The 17,419-nt window shown below is 40.9% G+C and overlaps 1 protein-coding gene across 3 annotated transcripts in view; it reads right to left on the bottom strand.

The window, feature by feature from the left end:
- Positions 1–17,419, bottom strand: part of FANCD2 (FA complementation group D2) — a 1,694,389-nt gene that overhangs the window by 611,422 nt on the left and 1,065,548 nt on the right. For all 3 annotated transcript variants that reach the window (XM_044077594.1, XM_044077597.1, XM_044077595.1), the window contains exon 28: positions 11,193–11,314. In XM_044077594.1, the coding sequence (XP_043933529.1) occupies positions 11,193–11,314 (122 nt within the window). The remainder of the gene's footprint in view (positions 1–11,192; positions 11,315–17,419) is intronic.

The following is a 17,419-nucleotide window of genomic DNA, read 5'->3' as shown; positions in this document are numbered from 1 at the left end:
ATTTGACAGAGTAAGCTGGGATTTTATGAGTAGGGCAATGGAAGTATTTGCATTCCCTGATTCAATAATAATTTTACTTAGGAGGATACATGAAAGGTTAGAGACGAAAATTAATGTGGGAGGGCTCCTCTCTGATAAACTGTCTAAACAAAGGAATCCAGCAAGGGTGACCTCTTTCTCATTTATTTGCATTATACTTAGAACCACAAGCAAAGAAAATAAGGGACTAAGAAATTCAAAGACATAAGTGATATGGTAATGAAGAAAAGTTGGCTTTATTTGCAGGTGATATTTTCTACCTGATAAAACCAGGAAAGGACATCTCAGTGTTGTGAAACATTCTGAGACAGTTTCAAGTTTTTTGGGGATATAAAATGAATGCAGATAAAACAAAGGCTATAGCTGTAAACCATAAACCCACACATGAATTGGTTCAACCATATTGATAGGGATATGATAAAATGAAGTATTTAGGAGTATGGACTACAAAGTATTCTGTTATGGCAGCTATGGATATGTGGAGAAGAGACTGCACAAAAGATAATACAAAAATAAACTGGAAGATCTTGTTTATGGATATGAATAGCAAAACACAAGCAGTGAAAATGTTTTAGGTTCATAGGTTCGTACTAGGCTATCTGCCCTAGGGCATTTATAAGCCTAGTCAGAGTGTATGTGGCTTACACCATCCCATAGGATGAGAATACTATGCCCTTTTAGGGTTTAGTTTACTATGCGCCTCTGTCTAGTAGTGACACAGAGATGACCCCCGGGGTAAACCTACGATCTCCCATCCACTCGTCGAGATTTCTCTTGAATAGAGTCAGTGAGAGGCTCTGCCTAACATGGACTGGGATTCTGTTCCAGAGTGTAGGGAGCCTCTGGGTTATGAATCTGTCCCTCCAGCACGTTCTATTTATTTCTGTGTTGAGGTTTAAGTCACTTGTTCTCGTGGCTCTGATGGATTTGGATTTTCTGAGGTGGAGCATGTCCATTAATTCAGGATTGGACATGGCCTTGTACGTCAGGCACAGATCACCTCTGAGTAGTCAGTATGCGACTGAATAGAGCTGGAGTTTTTTCAGTCGGGCAGCATATGACATATGTTTAAGACCCTTTATCCTCTTGGTGAGGAACTTTTGGGGTCTTTCCAACTGCTGCAGGTGTCGGGTGAGATACATCCCAAAGGGGGCATTGTACTCAATCATTGGCCTGATAAGAGAAGAGTACAGGGGCACAATAACCTCTCTTGATCTAGATGTGAAACCCTTCATAGGGTGGGCAATATAGAAGGTCTTCCTAACCACTTTGGCAATGTGAGTGTCAAATGAGAGGTTACTGTCAACCTGGGTCCCTAGGTCCCTGATTACCACTTCCATACTTAATGGATTACCTCCTATGTGGTAATTTGTCGGTACCTTGTTTTTCCCAAAGGGTATGACTATACATTTTTTGGCGTTCAGCTTAAGGCCATGGCTCTGGCACCAATTATCCATTTCTATGAGGCCTCCCTGAAGGATGTTTGTGCCCGCTGGAGTATCAATTATGGCGCCCAGTTTGCAGTCATCTGCGAACTTTGTCAGCCACAATCCTCCTATGTTTGCCTGTACCTCGGAAAAATAAATGCCGAACAAGAGGGGTCCCAGGACTGAGCCCTGTGGGACACCACTTGTGACTGGCTTAGAGTCTGACATAGCTCCAGCAACTCTGACCTTGTGGGTTCTGTCCTTGAGCCAGTTTGCAACCCATCTTGTGACATATGGGTTTACATTTAAGCTGGTGATTTTTTCTATGATGCCCAAGTGGGGTATTGTGTCAAAGGCTTTTGCAAGGTCAAGGTAGGCTGTGTGAACTGCCTTACCCTCATCAATGGCCTTAGTGACTGTTTCAAAAAAGTCGACCAAGTTCAAAAGGCAGGATCTGCCCTTGACAAAGCCAAATTGGGTAGGATCCAATGTCTGTAGGTCCCCAATGTCTTTGTTTATGAGTTCCATAATGATCCTCTCCATAGCTTTGCAGACCAGGCTCGTCAAGCTTATGGGGCGGTAATTTCCAGGGTCCGTAGAAGCACCGCCTTTGTGAAGTGGGACCACTGTTGCCGTACGCCACTCTTTGAGTACGTATCCTGTGGTAAGGCTAAGATTAAACAGCAGCCTTATGTGTGGGTTTAGTTCCTCTTGGAGTTCATGTAGCACACAGCCCGAGACACCATCCGGTCCCATTGATGCTGTGTTTTTAGCTTTAGAGAGGGCGGCTCTCACCTGGGCATCTGAAATGTTAGGGAGGCTACACTCTGCTGGGATAGTTATTTCTCCTTTTGGGGGGGAGGGGGAGGAGAAATTTGCACTGAACCTGTCTGCCAGAATGTTGGCGATGTCAGTGGGTTCAGTGTATTTGGTGTCATTTTGGACTAACTCTGAGCATATCTGGGAGTTTCCACCCAGGTTTCTAACATAGCTAAAGAAGGCCTTGTGATTGTCTTGTGTCTTTTGCGATTTTTCTCTCAAAGTTGGCCTTGGATGATTTTTATGAGTGATCGTAGTTTTTTGCTAGTACTGATCAGAGATACCTTCCCTTTTAGGGATTTTGCTCTGTCATGTAGTAGCTTCCTCCTCCTGTTGTAAAGTTTGTTTATGGCTGGGGTCCGCCAGACCGGGCGCCTGCCTTTGGGGGAATGGGTCTTGGTTTTATTTGGGATTGCATGATCCATGCATTCTTGAAGGTGCCCATAGAAGGCATTTGCAAAGGATTCCGCAGTGTGGATTGTGGTTTCCACTGGCCCAGGGGACTTGAAAGATACCACTTCAGTCTTAAGAAGTGTGAAGTTTGCTTTCGAGAAGTTCTTCACTGTGGTCTTTTGTGCAGGGGGTGGGGGCGGGATGTGGATTTCCAGTGAGATTAATTTATGGTCTGATCTTACCAAAGAGGGATGTACTTCCGGTGTGGAGCATTTTGTCCCCATGTTTGTGATGATCAGGTCTAGTATACTGTCTCCTCTTGTGGGAATGGTAACTAGTTGTTCCATTGCATTTGAGTTTATGAATTCTAAGAACCTTTGGGCTAGGGTGTTGGGGCTGGAGTAATGTTCCCAGTCTATGCTTGGGTAGTTGAAGTCTCCCAAAATGATGGTATTTGGAGAGACATTCATACTCTCCAGTGTCTTCAGGAAGGCTGTGTGGGGTTCCTGAGTTTGAGAGGGTGGTCTGTAGCATGCTACAAACTGTAAGGCAGTTTTGCCTATGGTTAGTTGCACCTGGATAGTCTCCAATGCTTCGTGCGTTGCCACTAACCTGGAGGTGTGGGTATCTTTGATGAAAATGGATACTCCCCCTCCTTTTGTGGTTCGGTCCAAGTTTTGGGGCCGGAAAGCATGATATGAGGTAAAACCTGATAGTGCTGGGGTGCTCTCAGGAGCCTTGAACCAGGTTTCAGTCACTGCACAGACATCGATGTTCTCCATACTGAGGAGGGCTTCGAGGGCGTGCATCTTGAGGTTTAGACTTCTGGCATTGAGCAGCATTACCCTTAGTTTTTTTCCACTTGTGTTTTCTAGGGAGGTAGTTTTGTCATTTGAACCTTGCCTAAAAAAGGCACTATGGGGGTGGCAAGAGCCTTGGCCAATATCCGGAAGCCCAGGGGTGACAGCATCTTTAGTTTTATATACATGTCAGGCAATTTTTTTATCAACCAGAAAAGTTGAAGAATTTTATTTGGGAAGGGAAAGGGGAAAGTGTCAAGTGGGATAAGTTGATTTTCCCAATAGAACAAGGTAGTTTAGGATTACCTGATTTGAAGGGATATTTTAGAGTTACACAGTTAAGGCTCATATAGAGACAAAAGCAAAAAGCTATAATTCAAAGTGGAAAGGGATGATGATGAAGTAAGGGGGAACTGAAGAAATATGGAGAGAGTGGAATTTTGGATGCAGTTCCATAAAGAGAATAACAGCCATACAGAATATTATATTCATAAAGTAGCAAAAAGTATTCTAAAAACTAAGCCAGAATGGAAAAAGGAGATTTTGCCAATAGGGATAACTGCAATTAAGGTACAGTAAGTAGGTAAGAGGAGGCTGAAATTTACTGGAGCAAACTGGCAAAGGAACCAAATAACCGGAAGGAAATAACTAGACAGGGAAAGGTAATAGAAAGGGAAGAGGCCAATAAAATATTTGTACTACAGGCTAGAGACTGCCTTCCCTATCAGAGATTGGTATTTGAGTACAGGCAAAGAGAATGGGATAGGGGAAACCTAAACAAAAAACCTGCTCTGACAGAGTTTTTAGTTGAATTTAGAAAAGAAGCTGCAGTTAAAAAAGGGATAATTAGTAGACCATATAAAATATTGCATGCTAACTAATCAGAAGAGGTTAGAAAAGATTGGGAAGAGAGACTGGATAAGCAATTCACAAGGAAACAATGGGACTTTTGTTTGGAAGTGTTTGCATAAGTATTTTTACACCCAAACAGGCTCCAAAGAATCATACCTCAGGTAAATGTCAAATGCTGGAAGTGTGATGGGGAAGAAAGAGAGAACTGGAAAAAAGAAGTTATGTCTTACCATAACGTTTCATCTGTGTTGTAGATCTTTACTCATTCATTACTGTAAGGACTTCGGTTACGTCCTCAGAACCGACAAGGCCGTTTCTAAGTTTGCGCCAGCCAACAACTCTCAGCTAAGACCTACTCATAATGCCCCTTTCATAGTTACTCCAGATCAAGTTTGCCCACCCTATATAAGAGACAGTAAGAGAAAACAGTAGGAGGCTCTGTCTCAGCAAATACCCTAACCAGGAGTTCCTAAAGTCCACCAGGAGTCCAGGCACGGGGAAGGAGGGCGGGAAGTAATGAATGAAGCTCTGCAACACAAATGGAACGTTATGGTAAGACATAACTTCTTTATCTGATGTTGTAAATCTTTATTAATTCCTTACTGTTAGGACCGAGTCCCCAGCTACTTGAGCCCTGGGTGGCCCTAAGGAAGGATATTCCTGAGCACCATGGAACCAAAAGATGCTCGTCCCCTGGAGGTCAAATCCAATTTGTAATGAGAGATAAAGGTATGAGGTCTTGCCCAAGTGGCTGCTGCACAGATATCATCCATAGAGGCTAGGAATGAAAAGCTACAGAAGTAGCCATCGATCTAGTAGAATGAGCCTTTATTCTGGAAGGTAAGGATAGCTTATTCTGTTGGTAGATAAAGGTAATGACGTTTCTGAGCCAGGAGGATAAAGTCACTTTGGAGACAGGTCTACCCAATCTGGGTCCTGCAAAGGCCACAAACAATTGATCCGTTTTCCTGAAAGATTTAGTCCTGTCCAAATAACAACGAGAAGCTGCCGATGCACATCAAGGGTGGGCAAAAGGTACTCCCCTCTGTTAGAATGTTGAGGGAAGAAAACCGTCAAGTCAATAGATTGGTTAATGTAAAATCCAGAAATTACCTTCTGCAAGAAAGAAGGGTCAGTACAAAGGGACACCCTATCCCTGTGGAAATTCAAGTAAGGTCTCTTGACACTCAAGGCCTGCAGCTCAGATACTCTTCTCACTGAGGTAAGTGCTACTAGAAGTAGAGTCTTCCATGACAAAAACTTTATATCACATGAATCAAAAGGCTCGAAAGGAGGGCCTGTGAGAAACTGAAGTACCAAAGACAAGTCCCAGGGTTCTATAGGAGGCTTGACAGGACAGTGGATTTGGTGTCATTTTTGAAAGCCTGTAAGGAGGGAGGGAAGCTTGACAGGAGGTTGCGTCGAAGACTGCTCCAATGAACTCCAGTGTTTTTGTTGGGAATATTTGAGATTTGTCCTTGTTGACTGTAATCTCCAAGCGGAGAGTGAGCCCTTGAGTGTAAGAAAGGCTGCAGATTAGAAGATTCCTGGTCGGGGCAGTAAGGAGCCAATCATCTAGATATGGAAACACCTGGAATCCTTGTAGTCGAAGATGAGCTACTATAATTGCCATACATTTGGTGAACACTTGGGGGGGGGGGGGGGCTGTCGAGAGACCAAATGGCAGTGCCCTAAACTGGTAGTGATTGGCTCCCAGCCGGAAGCGGACAAACCTCTAGGAGAGGTGATCAATTTTTATGTGATAATACACATCATGGAAGTCTATAGAGCACATCCAGTTGTCCCTCCCTATGAAGGGGAGACTGGACTGTACCGTGACCATCTGGAATTGTTGAGGTTTGATACATTTATTCAATAGGCTGAGATCCAGGATCGGTCGCCAGTCCCCTGTCTTTTTTGGCACTAAAAAGAACCTCGAGTAAAACCCGGATCCTCCCTGGTGTGGTGGGACTGATTGGATGACTCTTTTTCTTAGCACCTTTTCTATTTCTAAGGCTGCTACTTCCCTCTGACTGGGTGGCACATCGAGGATTTGTTTGACGGGTCTGGGAGTTGAATCGAATGTTATCTGGTAGCCTCTGGATATTATTCTCTGCACCCAAACATCGGTAGTAATAAGTTGCCAGGCTGGTAGGTGCAGAGAAAAATGACCTCCGACTGCTTCCAGAGGAAAGCAATCGGGCCGCTGCTCAGGAGCACTGGTAGGGTCGGCCGGAGAAGGAATCTCTAGCGCCCTGGTTACGCGGACCCCTCTGCCCCGAAAAAGGCATCTTTCAGATGAATTGCCCCCTCTTCCCCAGGGGGATTGCTCACCACGAGTGTCACGAAAAGATCCTTGGGATTTTCTGAACCACATTTTTCCTCCCTTCTGGCTCCTAAAGTAGGACATCTGGGGGGTGGAAAAGCGTATGCCCATAGAATATAAGGTCTTTCAGGCTTTCTCACTTCTTGCTAGTGTGTCTCGTACTTTGGGACCAAAAAGTGCAGATTCGTTGACAGGAGCATTGACGAAGGAAGATTTAAAGGGGTCTGCGAAATCACACAACCGCATCCAAGCATTACATCTCATGACAATGCCTGAAGTGGCAGCTCAACCTGCCCCCTCGGTGGTGTGAGATATCAAACGCATCGAGGAGTTTGAATTAGATTCAAGGGTAGCTAGCTGAGAGGTGACAGTGTCACGCACCTCATCAGGCAGTACTCCTGTCAAAGAGGATGACATTTCAGAGATTAGGTCTCTCTCTTTGGAGGTAAGTGAAGTGTGCCAGATAGTTCAATGATCAAATGGCAAAGGTCGCTGAGGCATAGGTCCGTTTCCCTAGTCTGTCCATGGCCCAAGACTCCCTGTTCGGAGGATGGACAGTGGAACTATCTTCTGCCAGTTCCCTCTTGGTGGCTGCCACTACGACCATGGAGTCAACCGTCAACTGCTTGGACAAGTGGAGCTGGTCTTCAGGTGTGGATAGAATTTTGTCCGGCCTCTGGTGGACAGGTTCTACATTATCCAGGGCCTTCCAGGAACGCTGCACGATCAGCTTAACAAGCTCATCTGTGTGTGGGGTCACCCAGGAAGTAGATGGTTGGGCACAGAAGGCCTGCAAGAACACCAATTCCTCAGAAGAAGGGTTAGAGGACTTCCAGTCTGCCCACTGCTTGAGGATTTTGAGGATGTCTCCAAATGAGACATAATCTGGGGGAGACTGTGGGGACCCTTTCTCCCTCATCACAATTGGTGTCTACAGTGATAGAGTCCTCAGGGGAATCAAGGTGCTTTTCCTTGCACCGTTTCCTCCAGGGTGGCTCCCCAGTGGGATCTTCTGAGGAGGACTCCGGAGAAAGAGTTCCCTTCAAAGGAAGGTCTTGCGGCTCCTGTGCCCGTGATCCCAAAGTAGGAGGTTGGGACATCTGCATGCTGGGGGGGGGGGGGTTCTGATGCTGGTGTCATTGATGCTGACTGCGAGCCTGTGGAGGCAAGAACCCTCTCCCATCACCTGGAAAGCAGGCCCGCCCGCGGAGAGATGGGAGCAAAAAACCAAGAACGGCAACCTCGGAACCAGGGTCACACCCCACCTTGAGGAGCCCACCTCCAAGTGAGGAGCTCCGAGAGGACTGGAAGCCTTCGGAGCCGTGGACATAGCTGACACCAGCGAAAAAGACAGGCACCGCAATTGGAGCTGAGACAGTATGCACCGGGGTGGACATTGGTACCGAGATCTCCGGGGCCTGGGTAGGGTCCAGAGGAGGATAAACAGGGGAATATGCTGTGAGGGATTCTGAGCCAAAAGGGACGGAAGGTCTAGCTGGAGTGGGCAATCTCCTAGCTGCCAGAAGCTGGTCCACAACCCGCACTACATCTTGTTCAGAAAGGCTCTTGGTGGATCTAAAGGAGGCTGCTGAAGGAGAATCAGGTCTTTCAAAAAAGGGGCTAAACCGCTGCCCCAAAAAAGGGTCGTACATTGGAGAGTATCTGGTTCTTGGGTGATATTTGACTTTAGGAGCCGAGGTCATAATCTGTGGAGCCGAAGAAGCTATCGGCACTGTGGCTGGGGATGGTGCCGAAGCAGGTATAGTCGTGAAAGCCAATGTCAGAACCAAGGACGACACCGGAGCTGGAGGTGCCGAGGCTGGAACTGAAATGGGAGTCAATATTAGAGATGGCATCGAGGTAGAAGACACAGGGCCTGGTGTTGAAGAGGTCTGCGCAGAAGGCGCCAAAGAAGCACGGGGCTGACTTGGTTCCGTAACTGACAGAGATGTAGGAACCGAGTGACGGTTTTTCCTTGTGCTTTTTGTCTTTGGAGGCAGTGAGACCTCTGACCCAGATAGAGCCTCCGAGAAAGGCATTTTGATTAAGCCTTTCAAAATAAGCTTAATTTTACGCTCTGCTAGTGTGTGATTGCTAAAACAAGCACAAATGTCACAATCAGCTTTAATATGGTCCACGTCCAAACAGTAAACGCATCGAGCGTGGCCGTCTGAGTTGGGCATCTTATGACAACACTTGTCACACTGTTTAAACCCCAACTTAACTTTGTCTGACATAGTACAGACAACAAAGGGGTGTCCCAAAGGAAACAACAATAAGAAGGAAAGAAAAGGTAGAGAATACCAATGATGGTATTTAAAAAATACCACAAGTGGTAAAGAAAGGCCTACCAAAGGCAGGAGAGAAGGGCAGCACCAATGATGGTAGAGATTTAATTACCAAAGGTAAAGGGTAGGAAATAGAAGTAAATTGTAGGCGATAGTAAGAAAAGTCTAAACTGACTAAAAACAAGAAAGTTTGAAGACAGACTACACCAAAAATTACAAATTTCCACTTAGCTTTGAGAGAGATGGCTAGGCATGTCTGACAAGGAATGCAGCAAGCGAGATATGCAGCGACTATGAGAGGGGCATGATGGGTAGGTTTTAGCTGAGAGTTTTTGGCTGGCACGAGCTTGGAAACAGCCGTGTCGGTTCCGAGGACGGAACCGAAGTCCTAGCAGTTAGGAATGAATAAAGATTTACAACATCAGATCACATGTTTTCGGAGTGTAATCAGTTGGCAGACTTTAAAAAGTTCCCTGAAGAGTACTATGTATGAAATATTAGGCGAGCAAATGAGTATACCTATGGAAATGCTTTTTTTGAGATGGAATACAGGACATGAATTGCCCAGACATGGTAAGGTATTGTTAAGTTTAATTCTGATGGCTGCCAAAAAAGCAATTACTAGAAAATGGTAATCAAAGTCTAGAAAAAAAACTTTTCTTGATTTGTAGTGAATATTTTAACAGATGAATGAACTGGAGTGGGATCTTTAGAAACGGGTAAGACCAAATTACATAAGAAAAAAATGCAAATTATGAGGACAGTACATGTAAAATAATGTTTTGGAGGAGAAGTGAGGTTTAAAGGCAATAATTAATCAAGTTATGTAATGCTGGGTTGATAATTGTATAAAAGATATGTGATGTATAACGTTTGTATCTGTCAACATGTTAACATAGTTTGTTTGCTTTTATATAAATGCATGTTTGTCTATGTCTTACGTGTTAATTCAATAAAGGTATTACGAAGAAAAAAAAAAAAAAAAAGTCTGGCACTGGTTCTACATGCAGCATTGGTGCCTTTAACTACAGAATCTTGCTTTGTAACACCGTCTCAGCCACCCATCAGAACATACTGAAGACTCAACATTCAGCTTAAGGGCAGAGAAAGTGTGAGGACAAAAAAATGGGAGCTGGGGGCCTGCTGGGTCCATCTCAAGCCCTGGCAGTGAGCAGGTAAATCCAGGTGACAATTAGGAAGGGATAGGATGAATGGAATGGATACCTCACGTACGAACATAAAAAAACCTGTAGACATGTTTTACAATTCTGAAAAACTACTTTATCACTTGACAGGTGTCAGCTTGCTGGAGAAAGCAAGGAGGTGAAATGTTCATCACCTAGGTCACGCTTTGGTCAGAATGCAGCGCAATGCCCCCTCAGTTTGAGCTCAGCCCGTTAGGTAAATGGCATGATGAGCCCCATATGTGTAGGACTACAGTTCACCATTCACAGTGGACACTTAACCACATACAGACTTGGACCAAGGCTTCAGGTTCCTTTATGTCCTGCATTCTATGCTCCTGCCTTGGATCTCTGAATGAGACCTCTGACCAGTCCTTGCACAAGACTACCTCCTCTGTTGTTGCTAGGCAAAAGTAATAGTCTTATGCTTCTCTCCTAAATGCCACTGGCTCACAGGGCTAAAGAGATGACGTATGTGAAAGCCAATGTCTCGCTTTGGTTTCAGGCAAAAATAGGCAGCTTCTGGTGCTCTAGACCATGACATGGTGACTGCAGGTACATTCTTTTTAAGTTTTAAATCAGAGAATTTAGTAACTTGCCAATGATACATGCCAGAAAATTTGAGATATGCAATTTGCTAGAAAGAAATTGATATTTTAATCAAGCTATATCCTTTATACAAGAGAAACAAAAGGAAAATACATGCCACCTTGAGTTTGGGAGGCTGAGATTTTAATAAAAGCTACATAAGGGAGAGAAATGTGTTCTGCACAGGACCCCATGAAATAAGATCAGGAAGGTGCTGATGCAAAAGCACTCCAACAGGCTTCAGCATACCACAATAAAATGCCATCTGAGGTTCCAGTGCTTATAACCTAATTTTTTGTAAGTGGTTATCTAAGATCTCCCATAAAATGGACTCTGTTTCCACAAGGCTTTGCAAGTAAAACTGTACACCAAAAATAATTCTGATTATTAGTTTAAAAGTTAATAATTTTAATCATATTATTTTCAGATATTAAGGAAATGTTGCTTTTTTATTAGTAGAATGAAAAAGTCAGCACCTTCTCTTGCTGTGTCTTCTCACTCTGTGAATTGTCGCCATCTTGATTTTCATCAACTTGAGTATTGTCAGCTGAAGAATCCTTACTTTCATCAGACTTTCTCTTCCTACCTCCACCAGATTCTTGGAAAAAAATAAATAAAAAATAAAACATAATTAATATCAAAGCAAGGGGCCAAAGTTTTATAATCACAAGAAAAACAGTTGTATAAACAATAAATAGTTATAAAATGCTCTACCAAGCCACTGCATCTTGCAGAGACTTTCAACAATGAATCACAGGTACAGCGATAAGTTATGGAGAAACTTTCTAACTCCAGAGGGTAAGCTCAGCAAATACACAAGGTTTCCTTGATGGGTCCAATCTTCTTGTACCTTTACTGTTGAAAACATTGATGGAAAAACATTCACAAAAGAAGAATCTTTAATTCGGTTCTTGACCAACAATCCAGACAAGAAGGAAGTAAAAATGATCCAAGGCAGGGGAATCAAATACTTCAGTTCATGAAGGCATGGAGCTATGGTACATAGCTGTGTAAGAAAATGTGTGCAGCACCTACCATAATTCTACATCTTCAAGGGCTTTTCTCATTCAGCAAGGCATTCATCCTCTATAACTATTATTCTGTTTGGAATGGGAGCCCTCACCTAAAATTGTTCTCTGGTCTCCTATAGGTCTGGCGCCCTTCCTTCAAAGGACTCCTCATTCTTCCAGAAAATGACAAAGAACCTCACCATAGGAGGAGTGATGGCACCATTCTTCAGAAAGCAAGAGAGGGGTCAAGAAAGGTGAGATGTCTTCCTGACACCCTGGCATAACATAATGAGAACATCTGCACGGATAAAACTCATGACCCTTCATATTTGAAAAGGTTGATGAAGGACTTCCACCCTACTGAATGAGAAACTTTACAGATATAAAGTTATGGTTGGTATAACACTGTTTTTATCTTCTAAGAAGGGGCTTTTTCAACAGGACATTCATCTCACAGGATGAATAAAAAGCTAGATGATAAAAATGGAGGAAAAACTTGGGAATTCTCTTAAAGAAGATATCATCCAAGTCTGGATTGAAGGTCCAAAAGCTATAATGCCTGTCAGTGTTGTTCAGGTTGCTGCAGCCGAAGTATCCTGGAAAGAAGAATTTCTGAAGCAAGCAGAAAAACGTACTTCTCTGGATGAATAAATGTTGACAGAACCTGATAAGGATTTAATCAATGAACAATCTGTCTATATACATGACATGTTTTTTAAGGTAACATGATTTTCCTGACTGCCCTTAGCAATGGGAATTTAAAAAAATGCCTTAATTCTACATATGAGGTTACAGCCCATCTGCTGAGCAGAGCATCTCTTCTATTTGACCAATCTGGAAAACAGAAAGGAAGACGAATTCATGAGGATTTCATCCATCCTCTGGAAAAAAATGGTTTAGTTCTTAAAGAAACCCAGTCCTATTGGATGACTTAAAAGAGCATTCTCAACCACAAATTTGTCACACAGAAATACACCTTGCTGAGTTGATGGCTACAAGAAAAAACGTTCTAAGACATTTATCTGAAGTCCACTGAAGTACAAATTCAATGGGAATGATGTCAAGCATTCCAACAGAAACTTTAAATCCAGGATGGTGGTGTTGATTTAATGGAAGGTTTCAAAGGAATTAATAAAAATATTTCAAGTCACGTCCAATTTAATTAGTGTTGTATTATCTTCTGGGTGATGAAAGAGTGAAATGACAGAAAGATGGACTGTTACAAATGAGTGATATATTGTGTGCAAAACAGACAAGATATTCAGCAATGATCTTGGGATGACAGGAAAAAGGGCCCAATTCTTTGGTTACTGTCTAGAATGCAAACATCTCTCACTTGGCAACTACAACTGATAGAAAATTTTAATTAAGTGAAAAGAACTTTAGTGTCTTGGTATGAAGTCCTTAGTTCATTAATACTATGTCTTTAACAGCTAAGCAGGCAAACTCAAGCTCTGGGGCCTGGGGGATTTACAGTGTAACTCAAAAATACTCCAAGCATGGAAAGTGGCCAAGAAGCATCTAGGACAGCTGCTGTATGGGGGCTTACAAATCAATTTACCCCAAAGTAGGACTGTAAAAAAATTCTTAGCACTATATTCCATATCTCATATCTCCCAAAAGAATGGCAATGATTGTTCTCTCTCTCTCTCTCTCTCTCTCCCCCTTTCTGTTAGTTAACATGAATGACCAATGTGCTGCTTGCCTTGATTTGCACTGGCTTCCCTTATAGAAAATATGCAAAATGTAGCACAGTGTTATGCAAGACTGATCTTGAAATTATTAAAATGTTATCCATACTGAGAAGATCAAGCCTAATGCAACATGTACTCTCACAAATTACCTTTCCAACCCAGAAAGGAAACATTTGGATTCTGGACTACTTCAAGCAGGGGTGGGCCAAGAACATGCACTTCAAAAAGTTGCTGTGATCAGTCCACCAGTACTAATCCTTTTTATACTCAAAAAGACAAAGAATCCTCGAGATGTCCAGAATACTGTTGCTCCCATATGGAAATTAGACACCACAAAAAATTAAGATCCTCAAACACAAAGGCAAAAACAACCACTGTTATTAGAACCATGATTTGGAAAAACTGCATGGTTATAAGACATTCAGGAAGTGACTAACAATGATCAAACATAAGTTTAATGTCCAAAGTGTGGAAAACTATAGCCTGAATTAAATCCAGACTCAGCCTCACAAAAGTAACGAGTTCTGAAGGAACCAGCTCAGACTTCTCAAAGTGATTCCTAGAATCTGGGACAGAGAGAAAGAAAAACTGCACCCCCAGCCATTATAAGGATCTCCAGGACAGGGCCACCTTGGGCCAATTCTACAAGCAAGTGTACAGGTAGATATCTAGAGCTCTTAGAAGAGAAACAAGAGGTGCAAGACACTTGGTGAAGACAGACAGAGGAGGCACACAAAGAGACAAGCAATTCAAATGAACCCTCATCCATGTATACAAATGAAGTTTCAGTGACTCTGAAAATGGAAACTTGAAGATAGGCATCCTATACATCTATAGTGCAGAATCAGGTCTCCTGCTTAGGGTCATCAATTAGACTCTGCACTCTCAGACGCTTTAAATTTAGAATGGGATGAAAGTACTCGGTCGTCCTTGGCACTAAGATGACTCTGGAGTACAAAATCTATTTACTCTGACAGAGAAATTTGTCCAGTAACATCAACATCCTTTTAAAGCATTTCATTTATTGGTAGGAATAGTCTGACTGGGCATAACCAAATAAATAAATACACTGCAATCTAATGGCACTGATTTCAAGTTTTAATTGTGCCTATTCAATGTTAACAAGAAAGCATGTAGATTAGATTTAAGTTGCATCAATGTAATAAATTATATGTGGTTGTAAATTCATAGGTCCTTACTCTACTTATGGCTAAGAAGGTTACTGAAAAGTTCATTCACATCCTTTTAACACCCATAAGAGATAAATATTGTCCCCCATTACACAGATTTCCCACCGTACACCAGCTGAAAATTTACAATCATACTTAGCAGTTGTACTGATTTTGTACAGTATTTACACACACTACAATACTCTAACTTACTGCTCTGTACTTTAGCTATTAAAATTGTATTACAATTTCATTACTGAATTTCAATATCTCATAGTAAGCTAATTTTATTTGCTCAATGTTTTAACTTTATTACCAAATGTCTTTACTGCTTCACTTATTGCTTTGCACTACAACTTTCTCTGTGTTAGTAGATGTATTTATCATTTTTAATTTCTGATCATCATGCTATTTTGGTAAATGCTGTCAATATAATGGGCTCAGAATCAGTTCACTTAGTTGGTTAATTAATGTTAGTTGTGAATAAATATACCATTACTCTATAATTCTGTACACAGAGTTTTTGTTAATTGATTTTAAAGTTTTCCAGGATACTAAGTCCCGAGATTTTCACTGAAGAAATGCTGAGATCTCAGGTTAATTTAGGTGCTTAATGAGGTGCATGACAAAGAGGAAATTGTATTCTATGATGTGCTTAAAAAGGGAGGAATAAAGTGGGATTTTCTCTTCTATGGACCTTAAGCAGATACCACATAGGATAAGATGGGCAAAGTATACCCACACCAAAAATGGCGTGGCCAAAAGAGAACTTGCTGCCAACAAAGTACCCAAGTCCCTGATGGCTGGGCCACATTAAGTGGAATGTTATCTGCACTGTATGTGGTGGTGATGTCTGGCAGCTCAGAAGCTGAGCTGAATCAGAAGATGGTGGATTTTCTTACTTTAAATATTTTTCTATTTGAGGAAGATTTAATATCCATTTTAAAGGTTATACAGAAGTATTTTAGTGCTTACAAAAAAGTAATTTTCAGGAAGAGAATGCTGGGCACTTCATCTGTAACCAAAAAAGGTTATGCTGGCATATACAATATATTATATATGCGGAATAGTAGTAGTGAATGCTTTACTTATGGAACAACATGTAAGGTTCAATAAAGTAATTAATGAAGGGTAGAATATTATGATTCTTTGAAAATATTATGCTTTACTTATAAAACAATATATAAGGTTCAGTAAAGTAATTTATGAAGGCTAGAATATTATGATTCTTTGAATATATAAAAGAGAGAAAATTAAATGAGAATTCAAAGCATTTTAGACAATGTACATAATTAACATTTGCTTTTTTCTTTCTGTTGATTCAGATACAGCAATTACATTTACATGCACTCGTGTTTTAGTTTTTAATTCTTATTTTACAGCTTTGACCTTAATGTTCTAATCTTATGTATGTTATAGAGGTTACAGTCCACTTCTAGATTATATGTTTATACTCAGGATGATTTTCTTTGCTGCACAAAATTATCAGGTATTAGTTGAAGCAGGAATATACCTATTTTAAGCATTCAGACAGGGGATATTAATGCACTGCATCTCAACTGGTTAATGCACCCTAAGGACTATTACACATTATGATGGAGGAAACTACTCAAAAGGAAGATACTATTAAAAGTTATACAAGAATATACAGTAAATAGTTACACAGTAAGAAAAAATATTAAGATGACTATGAATATATATATATATATATATATATATATATATATATATATATATCTTTAGGATTTACAGACACTGTTCACATATATAACAAGTTCATACACTAATGGCTCACTTTTTGGAACTCACTCCCATCTTCTGTAAGAAACACAGGCAGCACCATCACTCTCAAAATAATGAAAAATCATCTAAACTCTTCCTGGCTATTTAAGTTCTCTATAACCTAACCTCCTCCTCCTCCTTGTATAACTAAACTCCTATGCTTTTTGCTACTGCTGACTGATATTTTCTCCAGAACTATTTTGTATCACTTGTTGATATTGGTACAATAATGCTGATTAACATATCTCTGATTATACCTCTCTGACTGAATTCATCTGGCAACCAACACCATTGTTGCTTTTATGTATATATTACTGTAATCACTATCTGTAACACTGTATCTACTTTTGTACCAAATAATGTTTAATATTTTCTGTATCTATGTTCTTGTTGGAGCTTTTATCCCCTGGCCACCACTGAAAATGGGGTCTTTTAGGGCTAGTGGACTTTCTTGGTAAACAAATGCAATAAATAAAAAAATAAATAAAAGTTGATATAAGGACATTCAACCAAACTGAGAGAACATCATAATACAAGAGTTATAATAGTGATTAGATATTTTATTTACAGTTTAAATGGACATGCTGAGCGTAATCTATAATGTATTCTTTTTTAATTTAGAGTGAATATTTAATGAATGAAGATACATAACTGTATAATACAAAAGTTTTGATAAGGTAATTGATTTTCATAAGATTAGTATTAAAACAATTGCAAATTTATACAAACAAACATTTATATAACAGTTCCTAATATCAACAAAATGGTGTAATAATTTTATTGACAGAACTTAAACAGTCATGAGGGAGCTAATGATATGAATGTGTAAGCAATTTGAAGAAAAGCTGAATAAAAATGTAGGTAGAAATGTAATGATGACATATAAAAGACTTCATGAATGCCTAAAAGGAAATACTGTAACTTCACATTTACTGGCAATATTTGGAGAGGTTACAATAAAATTTATCTTTTTAACTGTTATATTTTTTAATCTTTTTTATATGGCCATTATTCCAAGGATTTAAGTTACAGCAGAAAAAATTTCAAA

This window comes from Protopterus annectens, chromosome 7.part0, assembly GCF_019279795.1.
Source record: "Protopterus annectens isolate FY-2018-M chromosome 7.part0, PAN1.0, whole genome shotgun sequence".
In the NCBI taxonomy this organism is placed as follows: domain Eukaryota; kingdom Metazoa; phylum Chordata; order Ceratodontiformes; family Protopteridae; genus Protopterus; species Protopterus annectens.
Note: the sequence above shows the minus strand (reverse complement) of the source record. Positions and strands in the feature narration are given on the sequence as shown.